The 16,879-nt window shown below is 42.0% G+C and overlaps 1 protein-coding gene across 5 annotated transcripts in view; it reads right to left on the bottom strand.

Annotated features, from left to right (window-relative positions):
* The window catches only part of nrcama (neuronal cell adhesion molecule a), an 84,684-nt gene that overhangs the window by 23,013 nt on the left and 44,792 nt on the right, over window positions 1-16,879 (bottom strand). For 3 of the 5 annotated variants that reach the window (XM_049566323.1, XM_049566327.1, XM_049566325.1), the window contains exons 3-13: window positions 7,225-7,406; window positions 6,706-6,723; window positions 6,263-6,368; window positions 5,530-5,723; window positions 5,228-5,350; window positions 4,891-5,061; window positions 3,519-3,630; window positions 3,226-3,410; window positions 2,357-2,488; window positions 1,968-2,111; window positions 1,736-1,847 (exon numbers count right to left, since the gene is read on the bottom strand). In XM_049566323.1, coding sequence (XP_049422280.1) covers window positions 1,736-1,847; window positions 1,968-2,111; window positions 2,357-2,488; window positions 3,226-3,410; window positions 3,519-3,630; window positions 4,891-5,061; window positions 5,228-5,350; window positions 5,530-5,723; window positions 6,263-6,368; window positions 6,706-6,723; window positions 7,225-7,406 — 1,479 coding nt within the window. The remainder of the gene's footprint in view (window positions 1-1,735; window positions 1,848-1,967; window positions 2,112-2,356; window positions 2,489-3,225; window positions 3,411-3,518; window positions 3,631-4,890; window positions 5,062-5,227; window positions 5,351-5,529; window positions 5,724-6,262; window positions 6,369-6,705; window positions 6,724-7,224; window positions 7,407-16,879) is intronic. The other 2 variants (XM_049566324.1, XM_049566326.1) reach the window with 1 other exon arrangement.

Below are 16,879 nucleotides of genomic sequence, written 5' to 3'. Positions count from 1 at the left end.
CCCTGTTTATACCTTGTATTAACATGGGTGATCTGATCACAAGTAGACGGCACTGAATACAAGACACAACCAACAAGACGCATTGTGATCCGATCACTCAAACAACTGCTGAGGTGGTCTAAGACGCATTTGACCACACATCTTTTGTAATGTAAAAACGAATGCCTCGCGATACGTCCCAGACGAGGACTACGTCATCAATGCAACAGGTGGTCACTGTTTTGGTGACTTCCCATTTTATGGCAAGTTGGACTAAGTGTTGTGACCATCCATCGCTTTGCTCGATGGAAGGATACGTGCTGAATCCTGCTGACAGTGATACCTCCAGCTGGACAGACACAATCCCTAACGTAATGCTAGCAAGAAGCTAGTGAGTGTGTGGACATAAATCTCTGTAGGGCCTTTTGACCCTCGAGCATAAGAGACATAAGCAGTAAATGAAATCTGGACACAAGCAGTCAGCTGAAGACACATAACAGACGTGTGAATGGCAATGTGCATCAGCTGTCCACTTGTGTTCAGATCTCCAAAACACACGTTAAAACCAAGTGTAAACACGCTCTTAATGACTCAGGGTGCTTTCAGACCTAGAGTTGTCTTGCTTTGGTCTGAATCAGGGACTAATTTTGTTGCAAAGTTGCATAATTGCCGAAAGTTGGTTCGTGTTCTCACGGCAGCATTTACAAGCAGACCAGATCAAATGCTTTGCACTTGAAAGCTGCTCTTGATTGGACAGAATTTCCATGCGGGAAAATTCCAGGAAGTAAAGAAAACGTTGAAGAAGACAACAGCTATGCAAGTTGATTTTTAGCGCTGGTCATCGTATCCGTGTCATCGAGGTCGGCATATGTTCTAACCACAAATGAACCACACCAAAGTTCATTTGTAACCAGACCGAGACCAGGTGTACACCTGGGTGCGATTGCTGTGTTCATACCTGCCCAAAAGAACCACACTTAGGAAGCAAAGAAACTTGAGTTCAGTTGAACTGAACCAAAGAGAGAGCGCTGGCTATTTCTATAATGTTATTCTTGACGCATGTACCTGGGTCCAATTCCCCATAAAATCAGTCAGAACCATTTATGGCAGGCAGACTAGCTGCGCCTTTTGTTTACATTTTCCCAGGCAAAGTTTTGAAGTGAGTTGTACGATAGCTAGTGAAGGAACCAGGAGACTTTCCATCTGAGAATTTTAAATCAACATTATATTTTGTTATGACCAATGCTGCAAGAGCAGAGGCAAAAACGCATCAACCTTGGTTGGTCATTCAACAGAGAGAGAACTGCAGGAGTCATAAAGTCTTGAAACAGACCCTGAATTTGACCTCGTCCTCCTCAAGAGGTAGGCAATATGTCTATTATCTATAACATGCATTACAAGACATGGTTTTACATAAATATATGGTGACTACAACAAAGTTTACTTTGTTTCACCATCATCGTATTTCAGTTATAAATCTTACATGCCCACAAATGGATGTGTTATTATCACTTTGCACCCTTCAAACAAATGCATCCTCTGGCCAGATCAAGATCTTTATGACATTAGATGCCGGTGCTCATGGGAAATCTATTCTTCATCTCAGGAAACACTGTGTTTACTCAAAGGGGCCACCAAAACAAAATCCACACAAAAGTAAAGTTCCTTGCAGTTGCTCTAAAACAGTTTGTATGGTTTACATTTTCTCACTGAATTTGCCTTTGTCCTTTATTTCACTGTAACATCTGTAACATACCATGTAATGGTTGGTATCGGTGAGCCAAAGGAGGCGCAGTGAAGTAACGCAGGGCTGTTAGTGATGACCTGGTACACTCGGTTGGGTGGAGTGAGCACCCTTGGTGGCTCAGCTGTGGAAAGAAACAACATTAGCACTCACTGTTTCTCCCCCATCACACACACCGCCCTGTATTTCCAAAATTTCCAATTAGCTTTTGTATATTTTCACCTAAACAGATAGTTTAACTCACCTAGAACGTTGACAAAAGCGTTTGCCATCAGGTAGCCAAATTCATTGGATGCGTTACACTGGTAGACGGCACTGGACCCTGATTGGACATTGCTAAGAATTACAGTGTCATCCTCCACCTTTCGACTGTGGTCCTCGGGGGCGTCTACAATATGAGGGATAGGATATTTGGTCAGACTCATAGAAAAAACAGAATTTTTCAGGTTCAAGTTGTGTAGTTAGAAAGCAGCACATAACAATGTTACAATAGTAACACTATATAGAATACCTTGAAGTGGAGTTAAATTCCCACTACAACTCTGTATGTTGATTTTTACTCTGTCAGGTGTTTTGGATATAAGTGTGCCTAAATGTAGTAGATTCTATAAAGCATGGTCTCATTTTACTCACTCTCTATGGGGACTCCATTGACAAACCAGCTAATCTTGGGTTTGGGCTCTCCGCTGACTCGACAAGTCAGGATGCCAGTCTCATTGGGGGCGAGGATCAGGTTCCTGGGAGCACTGACCCAGAAAGGAGCCGCTGTGGATGACACAAGGAGGAGCGAGAACTTTGACAGACTGATGAAAGAAGAGCCTCCACTACTTTATGTAGTAGAATATTTAGGGATGCAGAAATATTTGTATCTATGTAAATGTATGATTAAAATGTGTCGGTTAAAGTGGAAATGGACAACTTTCCCCACCCAACAGGGTTTCCGAATGGTGTTGTTGCTGCCACTGTCGCAAATGGAACCAGATTGCTTTCCATTATCTTCAGTGCCTAGCAACTACCCACAGTTTGCACAGTTACTTTGGTTGTTGTAACCTAGAGCATTACACCTAGTCCAGCCCTACCATGCTGTGATTGGCCAGTACCAGTCACATTGAGGTTCAATGCGGTAAGGGTTAGGGCGAAGAACTCATGGTTGGGTTAGTAATAGCCTATCTAAGCACAATAGAGCAGGACAAAGTGGAACACTTATGGGAAAAAAATCACGTGTTCCACCATCGACAATTTACGCTACTGGTGATCGTGACTGCAAAGAATTTAAACTGATTTTCTTTGGTAAGTGGGGAGAGCTAACAGGCTAGCTATCGAAAACAAAAGCACCATCCTATCCCTGTTTTGGTTGCGCAAAGGTTGACTCAATTTGTTGTCGTAAATCAAGCCTTCATTCAGACTCAGTCCAAAATTGCCTAAAAAACCTTCAATTCCCATTCCAAATAATACTTGATGCACTGACTGACACAAGAAATCCACTTGGTTAACCTGCATACCTTTGACAGTGACCTTGATGGTGTGGTGTACAGTGCCCAGGTTGTTTGTGGCTGTACAGCGGTAGTCCCCACCATCAGCTTCATTCACCTCAGAAACCTTGAGTGTTTTCTTGAAGTTAAAAAAGGACGTCCTGCTGCCTGGCAGCTCTCCTCCATCCTTCTGCCAGGAGATCTCTGGAGTGGGCCTGTCCCATAAACAATCACAACATTTTGTTTCCGCATTTCAGTTTTTGTTCTGTCAGATACTTTTATGAATACCCAAAGCACATGCTGCTACGAAGATGCATCCTTACAGGCCCTCGGCGATGCATTCGAGCTCCAGAGTCTCCCCTTTCAGAACCATCTTGGTGCTGGTGGTGCCCAGAGGCAACATGAAACCGGGGCGACGCTCCCCCTCTGGGCTGTCTGAACACGAAGGGACACACAACCAAATCAGAACCAGACTGCAACAATAAGACATGAAGGCCAGGAACTCAGAGGGTCATTCATATTCTCATGAAGGAAATAGGCAGCAGAAACGCACTATGAAGAGTCATGAAAGTGGTTTGTCAAAGTGGACAGAAGGGACAATAAATGAGTTAGTGATGACCCAACATGATGTGCATTTTCTTTTTTTTTTCTGTAGGACTTGTTACAAGCTGTATGAGCACTATCAGAATCTGAGAGGAGTAGCCCTCGGTTTGTTGCTATGGCAACACAGGGGTCTCATCATGGTGGAAAGCAACCCCCCGGGGCGCGCACACACATCCCTTAGAAGTTCAGAAGATCTTGGTTTCTTCAACATTTATTTGCCGAAAGGGTCGGAAAATAGATAACGAATCATCTTTCCTCTATGCCAGAAGACGAATATCATGCTGCTTATGTGGCCATCTTGGGCTATCACTGAGTGTGCTTGATGTAGCAGATCATAAGATCAGTCCTAAGTATATTTATGATAGCTGACAGCATGCTTTGAAGGCTGCTCAGAACATCTTGGGCTTGAACATGTTATCATATACAGAAGGGAACATGAATATGGCTGTTTGACCGAGAGAGAACCCTGAAGAAGTGCTTGTTAATAAAGTCACAGAGGAGAGGACTGAGGCCAAGTGTGAGGTGAGCGTGTGTGCTGGGTATGGTTAAGGCTGAGGAGTAACAACAGGGCTGGGTTCACACTGAGGGGGGGGCTGAATGGAAATAAACCAGCAGAACTCACCAATAAAGAAATCAGTGAAATTGTACAAAGCAGCCACAGTCTCATTCATTGTTTCCACTGTAATATAACAGAAAGTCATAAGCATGCAAAACTAGAAGAAAAACAGGAAATGTGTTACTTCTACAATGGCTTTCCCTGCCCAAGTGTATTAACCAATGCTTTAGCTTGTAAAAATACATGTAAGTACAGGATATTGGGTTGCTGCAAAGTATTGTGACAACTGTTCGACTGCTACAAACACAAAACTCAAAAGGTAGAATACATAAATGGTCATCAAATGGTGGTCCACACACACGTCCACCATCTCCTCTGCCAATGACAAAGTCAGCTCATAGACCATGTCATACTTATGAAACATAAAAATGTGAGGTATTTGTGGTTTTTGCAGAAACATACAATGCCAACATTTCCTTCTGGCAACTAAAATGTAACCAGTAACATTTTGGAGTTTATTCAGTGTCCTGACTTACTGTCCAGCACGGTGACTGAGATGGGTTGCTTCTGCTGGATGGTTTGTGTGTGAGGGAAGCGAGCGTAGCAGATGTAGTCGCTCCTGGTGTCCTCTGGGAGAACGTTGGAAAAGTACAAGTCTCCATTCAGAGCTTGGGACACTCGTTTATCCAGCGGTAGCCTCTGGAAGTCTGGAAAGTGGGGAGAGAAAGAGTTGGACATGAAATTGTCAGTGCAAGTTTGGTTTAGTTTTACACGAACTGATCTTACCTGGGGGTTTATGAGGCCTTGTTTTTCCATCAGTTCTCTATGTGCTTTAACAGTGTGTGCAGATATAAACACATGCGAATGACTCACTGTTATCCATCCAGAAGATGACAGGAGGGGGCAGCCCTGCAGGGGGTCGGCACTGCAGCACCAGGGAGACCCCCGTCTGCACGACTATAGCCTCATTTCTCTCTTTCGACCACAAGGGGGACCCTGCGAGTCACAAACATCAGACAAAGGTTCTCATGGCTTCCCATACCTCACAATAGTATGGATGAATGAATGAACATGGATTCATATTTGCAAAAGTGATGGGCTGGAAACTGGGACTAGGAAACTATTCTGATTTACAAAAACCAATGGAAACAACTGAATATTATCAAATGTCTTACTGGACTGCCTGATGACAATGCTGTTGGATACGGCAGTGCCGTGCTCGTTGTGAGCCGTACACTGGTACGTCCCCTCGTAGGCCTCGGCCTTTTCCCCGCTGATGTCAATAACCAGAGTCCCTGAGCCGGGCTTCATCAGAACTTTGGAGTCTTTCTCTACGTCGAAGTGGGTCCCATTTCTCGTCCAGGAAAAGCTAGGATCAACAAGAACAATAATTATCACTGTTTTCTAGGCTAGACGCAATGAGGAAACACAAAGGTGGAAATGTCACAGAATTAGCCTGTTTGTTCAGATCATCAAGGTGCATTGTGGGCCATCCATGCCGACTGATTGTAATCACTGATTTCATAGCAGGGAGTTAAGCGCGTTCTAACTTGATTCGGAGGCTGGTGGCAAATCTAAACTGTGTCTAATTCTCTCTGCCAGGTGTGTTTCTCAAGTGGTCTCCATGACAACAGTTGCCATGGTGATTCATATTTCCACACCGCTCCAGGTTAAGTTGTCCTCATAAACAAAGCTGATCTATAATTACCCACAGAGGACTGTAAAAGTGAATGAGAAATCGGTTTGCTCTTGATTTCTGCAACTCTCAGGAAGAATCTTGAGCATGGCATCACTTCACCAGCTTGATGACACTGTCAACTGGAAGAGTAACCAGTGAAATATGCTAGTAGTGTGTGGCAAGGACAGATGAACAAGCATCAGTGGGATGGGAGGAGCGGATTGTCTCACCTGGGATGAGGCTTTCCCTTCGCCTCACAGTGGATGACAATGTTCTCCCGCGGATCAAAGATGTAATCCTTCGGGGACTGTAGGGTGATCGTGGGGGGTTGGGGCACTGGAGAAACATGAATGGAAGCATCGTTCAGACAGCAAAATGTAAACATGACACACTGGGAGGCTTACAGAATCAAGCATATGCATGCAACAAGCATTCACACAATCAAGTGCAACACCATGTGGAGCTGCAAAAAGCTGCCTGACTTGATAACAACTTACCGGTACCATGAACTGACATAAACCAAGCACCACTCCAAAACCAAGCAAGTCACTTCACACAGTAACAGTGTTGAGATAACTGCATGCACATCTAACGTTGCTAAAAATCCACACAAAAGCAAAATAAGTTAAGTGCAAAAACTCTACAAGTCACAGCAGTGTTTTAGGCAACTTACATCCTTCCAGTACTTTAGCTTTTTGTCCAGCGTGAAACGCCGTACCACAGTGATAGAATGTTGAGGAAAGGTTAGTTTTTTGCAAGGAGGAAAGAACAGGTTCAGGTGAAAAAGTTGCATGTTCAGGTACTTTTAAGCATTTAACTGAGCCTGTCTGAAGTTTGGTAGAGATGTGACTTCCCTCTATGGCTTAAGGTTCATCAGGCAGGTTCAGTCAATGCAAGAAAGGTAGCTGAAGGCATCATAATGTCACACAGGATGTGCGATATATAAAAAGACAGTTTCTCAGACTGAATTTCATAACTTAAAGACACAAACTTGAGTCCATGCCGAAACATGCAAAGCTGAAACACATGTAAACCAGTTAAAGCTTTTTGACTGGGCCGTAGACTCTGTAATGTTCATTATGACATAATTACAAAATATGAAAGTGCTGAGTGTAATTTCCTTAGTTTCCCATAGAGAATAAAGTGTTGATTCGAGAAGAAAAGTTGGTATATTGGTTGGGACAAAACTTACGATCAAGAGGCACTTCCAACGCTGACGTCATGTGACCCAAAAGTGTCAATAGTACAGCTCCAAAGCCCGGCACCCACTTCCTGTTCCTGTCCATGGTCTGGTGTGTCACAATGAAAACCTTTTGTCCAGATTCAACGGCACGATCAGGGCGGTCAGCGTAGTGACGGAAGGCGGGGTCCACACTGCAGAGAAAAAGGAAAAAACAGATTATTACATGAGACACTTAAAGTATTTCAACACTGGAACAATGGTCTTTTCATAAGACTGTGCTGTCTAGAAAGTACAAGGACGCAAATACTTTTGATATGGGCGCATCATAACCAAACCTTTCATCTTCACTTTTTGAACGCACTGTTTGATCCCAGTATTTTCTAGGGCTGTCGCCTAATAGTCGACCAAACATTAGTCGACCAGAAATGTCATTAGTTGGCGAGATTTCATTGGTCGCTTAGTCGCAGGGGGAAAAAAAAAATGAAAATGTTCAGAGCTGTGCCTTGTGAAAATAAATCAAAACCTGTATGACTGGACCATGTGGGAATTTAATTTGAAAGGACACACACAGGAAGTGGCCACGCTCAGCAGTCAGACAGGAGTCAGGTTAATTTCCAGGGCTGGTACCTGCGGTTATTCCACAGGCTAGTTAATAACATGTCGGACAGGAAATCCAAAGTGTGGGATCATTTTGAGAAGGTGAAGGACGAACCCAAGGTGATATGTAAACTCATCTTCATTGGTCGACTACAAACATGACGTATCATCTGAAACATGGAAGTAGCTACATGCCCATTAGCCCACAGCGTCATTAACAGGCGGCTTGCTCATTGTGTGACGTGCACTTGTAGATAAAATATAGGCCTATATTAATGAAGGTTCATTAGTACGGTTTTGTATGACGCCCACTTCCTGTTCAGTTTTTCACAATACAGCCAAACAGTACACTAAAATGTTTCTGAGGAAATCTTTGGTGAGAAATAGATAAAACGGTCACAGAATCTTGGTTTATATTTGATCAGAACTCCGTAGTTTCACAGTTTAATCTGAGTTTGGACTGTATTTGAGAGAGGGGCGGGCCTCTCTCTCAATCCACTTCTGTACTCTTTGTGTCCGTGGTGCTAAAGTACAATCTGCAGTTTCAAATGATATTTGAGCTGGGAGATGAGCAGGGAGATCTGGGCACTGGTAAGATGAGGGGAAGTTTACTAACTACTACTAAACTACATGTATATGATCAAACACATATATACAGAGACAAATCAAAAATTGTGTTATGCATATAAGATTAGTCCATGAAAATTAAAGACTAAGAATATTTAGTCTGAACCACAATCGAAAGTTTACTTTGCTGCATTTTTCTACGACGTTCACTGACATTCACAAAGGTCAACATCCAGAGTAGGGTCTGTAAGTCACGCATCGTAAGTGGCTTCTCTGTTGGATAGTCTGTCAGTCTGCCAATGTAAAGACTTTGTCAAAACAAACCTGATCCCAGTCCTTGTAACTTAAACAACTTAAGCATCTTGCAATTGCCAGTCCTATATTTCACAGCCACAACTCAGGCTCCTATATTTAGGCAGTCTTCACGGAGTTATTTAGTGCTACGTAGCTGTCTTCCTTCACGATGCATTGCTCCTTAAGACGACATGACCACTGCTTACTAATACATCCCATGTGCACCACTGAGATGTCCTGTCGACCACGTGTTTGCCTGTAAACATATGACATGTGAGTGCGCTCACCCGGAACAATCAAATCTCTGCTTGCGCACAGATTGGCACATGTAAGCACAAACACACCACATTAGTGGAAGAATTCTTGTAAGTGTGTCAATGGATGAAGTTACACATGAGTGCAGGCCCACGAGCGTTAGCTTCTGTTGCGAGGTCCATAAGGAAGAGCCACAGATAGATGTGTATGGCTGTCACAAATGTATAGAAGCATGTTGCCATTAATGGGCTCTTATAAACTGCACCGTGGGGAGCAGGAAATGTACTGTGTGTGTTTTGTCTTGCAGTGTGTTCGAGCCTCTGTCACATGTGCATTAGCTGACATTAATTTATTCGCAAATTGCCATTACATCACTGCACCAATGGCACCTAGATACTCCTGTGCATATACTGTCTTTAATTAATGTCTCTGTCAAAACTTGAAAAATGTGCTGCTGTGCAAAAGACAAAGACAAGACATTAATTTTTCAGGGCTGGACTAAATGATTTGTTGAAATACATTCTTTGTATTGCATGAGCCGGCTGAATCACAGTCGCCAAAGGGTGACAGTAACTCCCGTCAGCAGGCTGAGATAGATTTCGAGGTGGAGCAGTGTGCCGCTGTCAGGTAAATGTCTCAGTCCATCCTGACATCTTCATTATTCATGACTAGCACGTGCATCTTTGCGCATATACTGTAGACACATACACAGGCAGAGCACACACACACACAAACACATGGGGGGGGTGAAGTCTTAAGAGGCATTTCAAGGTGAAACAATCAAACTCACTGTTTGATTCAGGCCTGCTACGTCTCTACTCTGCTGGAGAGGAGGCATGTCTGATGACAAAGGGAGAGTGTGGTAATGAACACACACACACATAAAGTAGTGTCAGATTTTATCTAGCTGAGCTCGGCAGAGTGTGTGAGCTAATACAACCCCAGGACACAGCTAATTACGCCGACACGTCCTATTGGATATCACTCTCACTAGTTAATCGAGAGGGAAGACAACAGAGAGAGAGCAACACAATGTTGTGCGCTGGATGCATTAAATGCAGGCCATGCATGCTAAATCCTCTAATCTCATTGTGAGAAAAGGCAATGTGATATCATGCAAATGTAATAGCCCATCTTCAGATTAATTACAATAATGCTCCATGCTGCTGCAGCAGAAATGGCATCCCCCACAGCGACACACACATTAAACCATGCTGGACCTCTGGCTATTTTCTCCCAGACAGATGGAAACAGTGAAGCCTATTCACCTGGTGGAGCTGCTTATAAGTGGGACTTTTGTCTAGAAGGTAATGAGTGACAAAAAGGACAAGGGGAGATGGATGATGGAAATGGGCGAAGAGAATATTGCAATGCATAAAAATGAAGTAAAGACAGAAGACAGAGAGGAAAGAGGAATTCTGTAGCCTGAGGGAGGAGTGTGATAGTGGACGTGTGACATGAAATGCTGCTTCAATTGCTTTACTGGTCTTCTCCTTCAAAGTAAGGCCTGACCAATTGTATGTGGGCTGCATTCAAATTAATTTAGACCTAAGAATTCATTCACACGATATTTATAAAAAAAAAAGACAGCCAATATGTGATAATAAGTTATTATTATTATTATTATTATTATTATTATTATTATTATTCAGAAACATATTTTAGTGTACTGTTTCACTGTAATATGAGAATTTGTGAACAGGAAGTGGTTGCCATACTGTTTCCTGTATTGTTAAAACAGGGGTTAAATTACCGAGTTAAAAAAACTAAGCAGCAATGATCAAATATAAACCAAGATTCTGTTACTACTTTGCCTATTTCTCGACTTAAATGTTTTCAGAAACATATTTTAGTGTACTGTTTCACTGTATTATGAGAATTTGTGAACAGGAAGTGGTGCCATACTGTTTCCTGTATTGTAAAAATGGGGATTAAATTACTGAGATCAAAAACTAAGCAGTGCTGATCAAATATAAACCAAGATTTTGTAACTGTGTTGCCCATTTCTCACCTAAAAATGTTCAGAAACATTTAAGTGTACTGTTTCACTTTAATATGAGAATTTTGAACAGGAAGTGGGTGGCATACTGTTTCCTGTATTGTAAAAACAGGGAATAAATTACTGAGATCAAAAACTAAGCAGCGCTAATCAAATGTCAGCCAAGATTCTGTTACTGTATTGCCCATTTCGCACCTAAAATGTCTTCAGAAATATATTTTAGTGTACTGTTTCACTGTAGTACGAGAATTTTTGAACAGGAAGTGGTGCCATACTGTTTCCTGTATTGTAAAAACAGGGATTAAATTACTGAGATTGAAAACTAAGCAGTACTGATCAAATATAAACCAAGATTCTGTTACTCCGTTGCCTATTTCTCGACTTAAATGTCTTCAGAAACATATTTTAGTGTACTGTTTCACTGTAGTATGAGAATTTGTGAACAGGAAGTGGGTGCCATACTGTTTCCTGTATTGTAAAAACAGGGGTTAAATTACTGAGATCGAAAACTAAGCAGTGCTGATCAAACGTCAGCCAAGATTCTGTTCCTCGGTTGCCTATTTCTCAACTTTAAATGTTTTCAGGAACATATTTTAGTGACCTGTTTAACTGTAATTCGAGAGTTTGTGAACAGCCGGCGGCCATGTTGTGTCCTGTGTCAAAAAGCCCAAGCTCACATTGTGTCTCCCTGCAGTGGGAGTGTTTATAGGTCCTGTGTGGCATAGTGCATTGTGGAAGTTGTAGGTTTTCTACCTCTTGAGCAAAAGTAAATGCCACGGCCCTTTGTCTGTTTTCTCTGGTCACGTAGCACCAATTTTTAAGTATTTGCATCTTTGTTGATCCCAGTTTTATATATATAAAAAAGACCGTCTTTCCAGCAATTAATACTTCTTTAAGACAATTAGGCTTAGGTTTTTGCACAGATTAAACAACAAAGATGTCAATATTGAGTTTTAGAGCTGGTAGGCAGACTTTGTTCCTATTAGACAGTGCTGGGCCAGCTGTTTCCCAGTTTGTAGCCTTTGTAACCAACTAAGCTTCTCATTTTACACTTGCTTATATAAAGTGATTAATCTGTTTAAAAAAATCCCCCAACATGGAAGTACAATATCTCTTCTTTTTGTCATCTGTTTTTCTTTTGTGCGTCGGCCTGTTTTTCTGTCTGACCTGGGTCACATCTCCAGAGAGGCAGAGGGAGATTAACTGCCCGGGGGTAAAAACAAAAAAAAAAAAAAAAAATTCAGTAGACAACACAGATGACTCCCTGTGCACGGGCACAAACACAAAACAGACACATACATAAAATTAGCTGCCACATGCAAATGTCAACATCTCCATATTTCCACTGCTAGAATGTCACTGAGTGTTAACTGGCATAAATTGCTTGGACATTCATGTTGTAAATTCCTCCCAGCATTTCGTTTGCATGATCATGCACCATAAAACTGAACTTTTGACCTTTTTAAGTGAAGATGACAAACGCACTTTCATACCTGTTTGACCCCGTTTGACTGTGCTACAAAGTGTTTTTGAAGCCTGGTGAGTGAATTTTTCATAGTTAAAGGCTTTACCACGGGGCTGTGCTGTGCTGTGCTGTGTTGTGCTGTGTTGTGCTGTGTTGTGCTGTGCTGTGTGGTGGAAGGTATTTTTCTGGAGGCAATATAATCCAAAGAGAGGCTCATAGGTACGCACACAGCTTAACATTCACGTCTTATACTAAGTGGATAATAATCATTTTCCATTGCTCATTTCCTCACAGGTCACAGGCAAAGATGATGACAAAGGACTCAAAGGAGGATGAGTGGGATGACTTTTGCTAGTGGGCAGGTCATCTCTCCTTCTCCACTTTCCCTCTCTTCTCTGACTCAGTGGTCAAAGCCCAGAGGTCAAAGAGTCGCCCTCCAGCTCTGCCTGTTCATCTTGATCACTCTTTCACTTCCTGTTTCCATTCCTCTATTTCACTCTGCCATTTTGGGCTGTTTGCCATCCCTCCTTAAACAAAGCCCACAAGCAACCGAGTGTCATCTTTGTCAAAATGAAATTCTCAATTGAGGTCTCAGTGTTACAGTTCCATGAGCGAACAGGAAGGTGTTCAGCTGATGTTTTTGAAAGGACAATTTAATGGATGATAATAGCAGACGTCCACTGGCCAATTCAAAAAGTGGAACCATTATATCCTAACACAACCTTCTCACAAATTGAGTCGGCCCTCTGTCGCCCTTTCGAGTTCAACAGTGACTTCGTGGTGATATACATGGAGCCTTCATTAATGGATGAGTCATATTACTCAATCAGATACAGGAAGCCATAAAATTGCACCACAGGACTATTATATAAGTGCTTATGAAAACGTAATTCAGTGGTGAGGTCACACAGCAGCTACACCTTTGAATTAATGCACTTCCTCTTACTGTTTTCACCACACATTGACTTCCAGTAACTTAAGTCTATGAGCTGGCTTATTTTTGTTCTTAGTGAGAGTTAGTTGAGAAGTATTTGTTATTCAAAGACAGGCCAGCAGTTTACCCACACATTTTCAATGTCATAACACAATTAAGTAGGTGTTTAATCGTAATTATCAGCCACAAAGATATGGGTTAGAAGGGTTCTGCTACACAAATTAGCATATTCAAAATATTAACAGCAAACTAAACAGCTGTGTTATTGTTATGCAGCGACGGAGGAATTCAGGTGATGTAACATTAGTATAAAGAGCGACAAAGTCCGCATAAGGACTTAGCACAGGGTGGTGGACAGGTCAAACAAGACTTTCATCCACTAGGTCGGGGTTTGTGTCCCATATGAAAATAAAAGTCAATGTTATTTTAAGTCAGGCTGTTCTCCTGCGCTGATCATACGTATACCTAAAAAAAGTAATGCAAGAATTCATATATAGCCCACATAATCATGTAATAAGGCTGCGATCACGTGACCCATGTGCTGACACGAGTAAAGGAAGTGGTATAAAGAGTGACAGTCCAAATAAGGACACAGGCTGGGGTATTGGATGGGTCAAATAAACACAGGACTTTCTCCCAGGAGACCAGTGTTCATGTCCCGAGTGAAACCAAGTGAACTTTTAGTTATTTTATGCTCGTTGTCACCGTGTTTTTTTTCCTAAATTCAAGCAACATAGCTTTACTTTTCTAAACTTAACCTGCTTAACTTTAAATTAAGTGTGTAACTTTACGTTAATTAGGTAACATGATGGTGCCCGACCATATTTCTTTTCCTAAATGTAACCTGTGTAACTTTACTTTCCTAAACCTGACCTATGTGACTACATAACTTTAAATTAAATATGTAACTTTATGTTAAGTAGGTAACGTGATGACACCCAACCATGTTTCTTTTCCTAAACCTAACCTATGTAACTTTTGTTTTAGTACATAACATGACAACGCCATTCATGGGGCGCTAATTTTTTATATTATATGTACTGCTATATGTGCATTTATGTAAGATATATGAACGGTTATACGAGCATACATTGTCATTTAACAAACATAACGTAGCATGCTTATTTTAAGCCAAACCATGATGTTTTTTCTAAACCGAACCAACAATTTCCCCCCGGGTATTTTTGATGTAGTCTTTGCGCCTAAACCTTACGAAGGAGAAACTCAGAAATTAAACTGCTCCCAGTGCCAACAGGCATTTAATGCTCTGATAACAGCATTCTGAAGATAGCAGTTGTTGTTGCCAGACCAGGACTAATACGTAGCAGGACTACTAATGCCTATTTGCAACATTGAAATGGGTGGTTTCCCCATTTCCAGTCTTTATGCTAAGCTAAGTTTAAGCCCAGTTAAGACCTAAGATTCATGGTGAGATGAGCAACATTGCAAAACCTGCCGGTTCACACCAATGCAACTAGATGAAATGGTGTATCATCTCTATGCAACAACTTTCTGTACTTTCATTCTGATTTCCAGCTTTTCAGGCTTATTTTGTGTTGGAATATAAACACAGAGTGATCAGCGGCACCGACCCTCAGTCCAACACCAGCACACCATGATGGAAACAGAGGGCTAACCTAGGACGGAGCATCTGCTGCAGCAAGCAAACTGCGGTCATTTTGACTTGACCAGCGGACTTCACCATAAGCCGATTAGCTGTAGAAACAGGTGACATGCTTAACATTCCGTAACCAGCCTCCAGCGATTTCACCAGTGGAGTTGCAGATGACACCATCATCCGGCTGGAGTCAAGCTAAGACAGGCCAGTTCACACCACTGCAACTTTTCTCTGCAACATTCTAAAACGGTTTCATCTCGTTGTGAATCTTTCGTCTGAACTGGGCTTTACCTGCTGCTGGTGGTAGCTAATATTTACTGTACAGATATGGGAGTGGTATTGATCTTTTTTTTTTTAAGATGTTTTTTAGGGCATTTTTTTGCCTTTAATTGACAGGACAGTAAAGCAAACAACCTTTTTTTATCTGTATGAGCAATTTGTAGCATTTCCTATATAGCAACTCCATTCTTGCCCTGTTTCAGCACATTAGTAACATGTTGACTTGTTGAAAGTGGTCATCTAATAACACAACAAAGCGCTGATTACCATTTGCCAGTGTTCGGTGTCTTTGACCAGACATTGGACTAGTATTTGCTCCACCGAATAAAAGCAGTAACTTGATATTTTCAGTATAGTGTAAAGGTTATAGGAAAACATGAGGAAGGGCTTTAAATATTTTCAATATATAACCAGACTCAACTATTCTCAACAACAAAAAACTGACGTGAAGCCTGCTGACACAAACCCAACAGTCTTCCTGCCTCTCAGTGTGCAAACCCTGAAGCAACGTGCTAAGTTGGTCACTCCGCAGCCTTCAGTCACACTGAGAGACACTGAGGCATGACAGCCTGACTAGACAGATGAGGGGGGGAGGCAGGAAGGGAATTAGAGGCAGGGATGAAAACACAGTCATCTGCAGTCACATCAGATCATGGTGACAGAGATATTTCTAAGACAATAGACTCGGAGTCGGACCGCTTTCAGCCAGACTGGACTGGATGCTCTCATCTGTAGCTCGGTACACAGACAGATCATCATTTGTACATAAGCACACTGATGCCACAATGAGTTTGTAAAGCAGAACTTGCAGGCTGTTGAAATTAAATTCGGCATCAGTTGTATTCTTTTGCGGGCTGAGATTTCAGCTCCAGCTCCTCCACAGCAGTGGCCTTCATACAGTCTGTCTCCAGTAACCAGGTCAGTAGAATAGGAGCTCTAAGCCATGAGAGTTTCCACACACACACACACACACAGAGGAGCTGCAGCCTAAATGTGAAGCTACCATAACTGCTACTTCACTGCTGACATTTGAGAGAGCAGACTTCGATACTGTTGGTAGGGGGAGTGTGCATCTGAACCTGAACTGTAACAAAAACTAAAACTCCCTGACTGAATAGAGAGGGAAAGAAAAAACATCAGGGCCCAGACATCCTCCTGTAAACAAATACACACATGCAGTACAGACTCCGAACAAGCACCTTTGTGTAGCAAACCCCTGAGGTGAGAACTTTAGAAGTTAAAGCAGTATTTTGCAAAATGATCCTGCAATCATTTGTGAATGAGTGGGTGCTTGTGTGTGTCCAGAGAATATTCTATACGATATGCTATCTATTAGAAACTGAACAGAACAGCCGCAGGTGACTGAAGTCAATATATTTGGTAAACTTACTCTTTAGCTTTGATTTTTTATCTCAGTCATCTCCTGAGGTAAATATTTAGCTCTAAATGCACCACTGTGTTGACCAGGCAGTCACTAAGTTTCTCGTTTGGTGCCTGGCATGGAGCATAGAGTGGGTTTATTAGAGCTTTTCGCTTCCTGCTGTTGCTGAAAATGATGCTGATGACAGCCATGAGAGGGAATCACAACAGAGATGTGGGCCAGAAAAAATATAATAATAAGATTCAGTAGTACAGCTGGTTATTGGCACTTGCTAC

This window comes from Epinephelus fuscoguttatus, linkage group LG22, assembly GCF_011397635.1.
Source record: "Epinephelus fuscoguttatus linkage group LG22, E.fuscoguttatus.final_Chr_v1".
Classification (NCBI taxonomy): Eukaryota; Metazoa; Chordata; class Actinopteri; order Perciformes; family Serranidae; genus Epinephelus; species Epinephelus fuscoguttatus.
The sequence above is the reverse complement of the archived record's forward strand: the minus strand, read 5'-3'. Positions and strand labels throughout refer to the sequence as shown.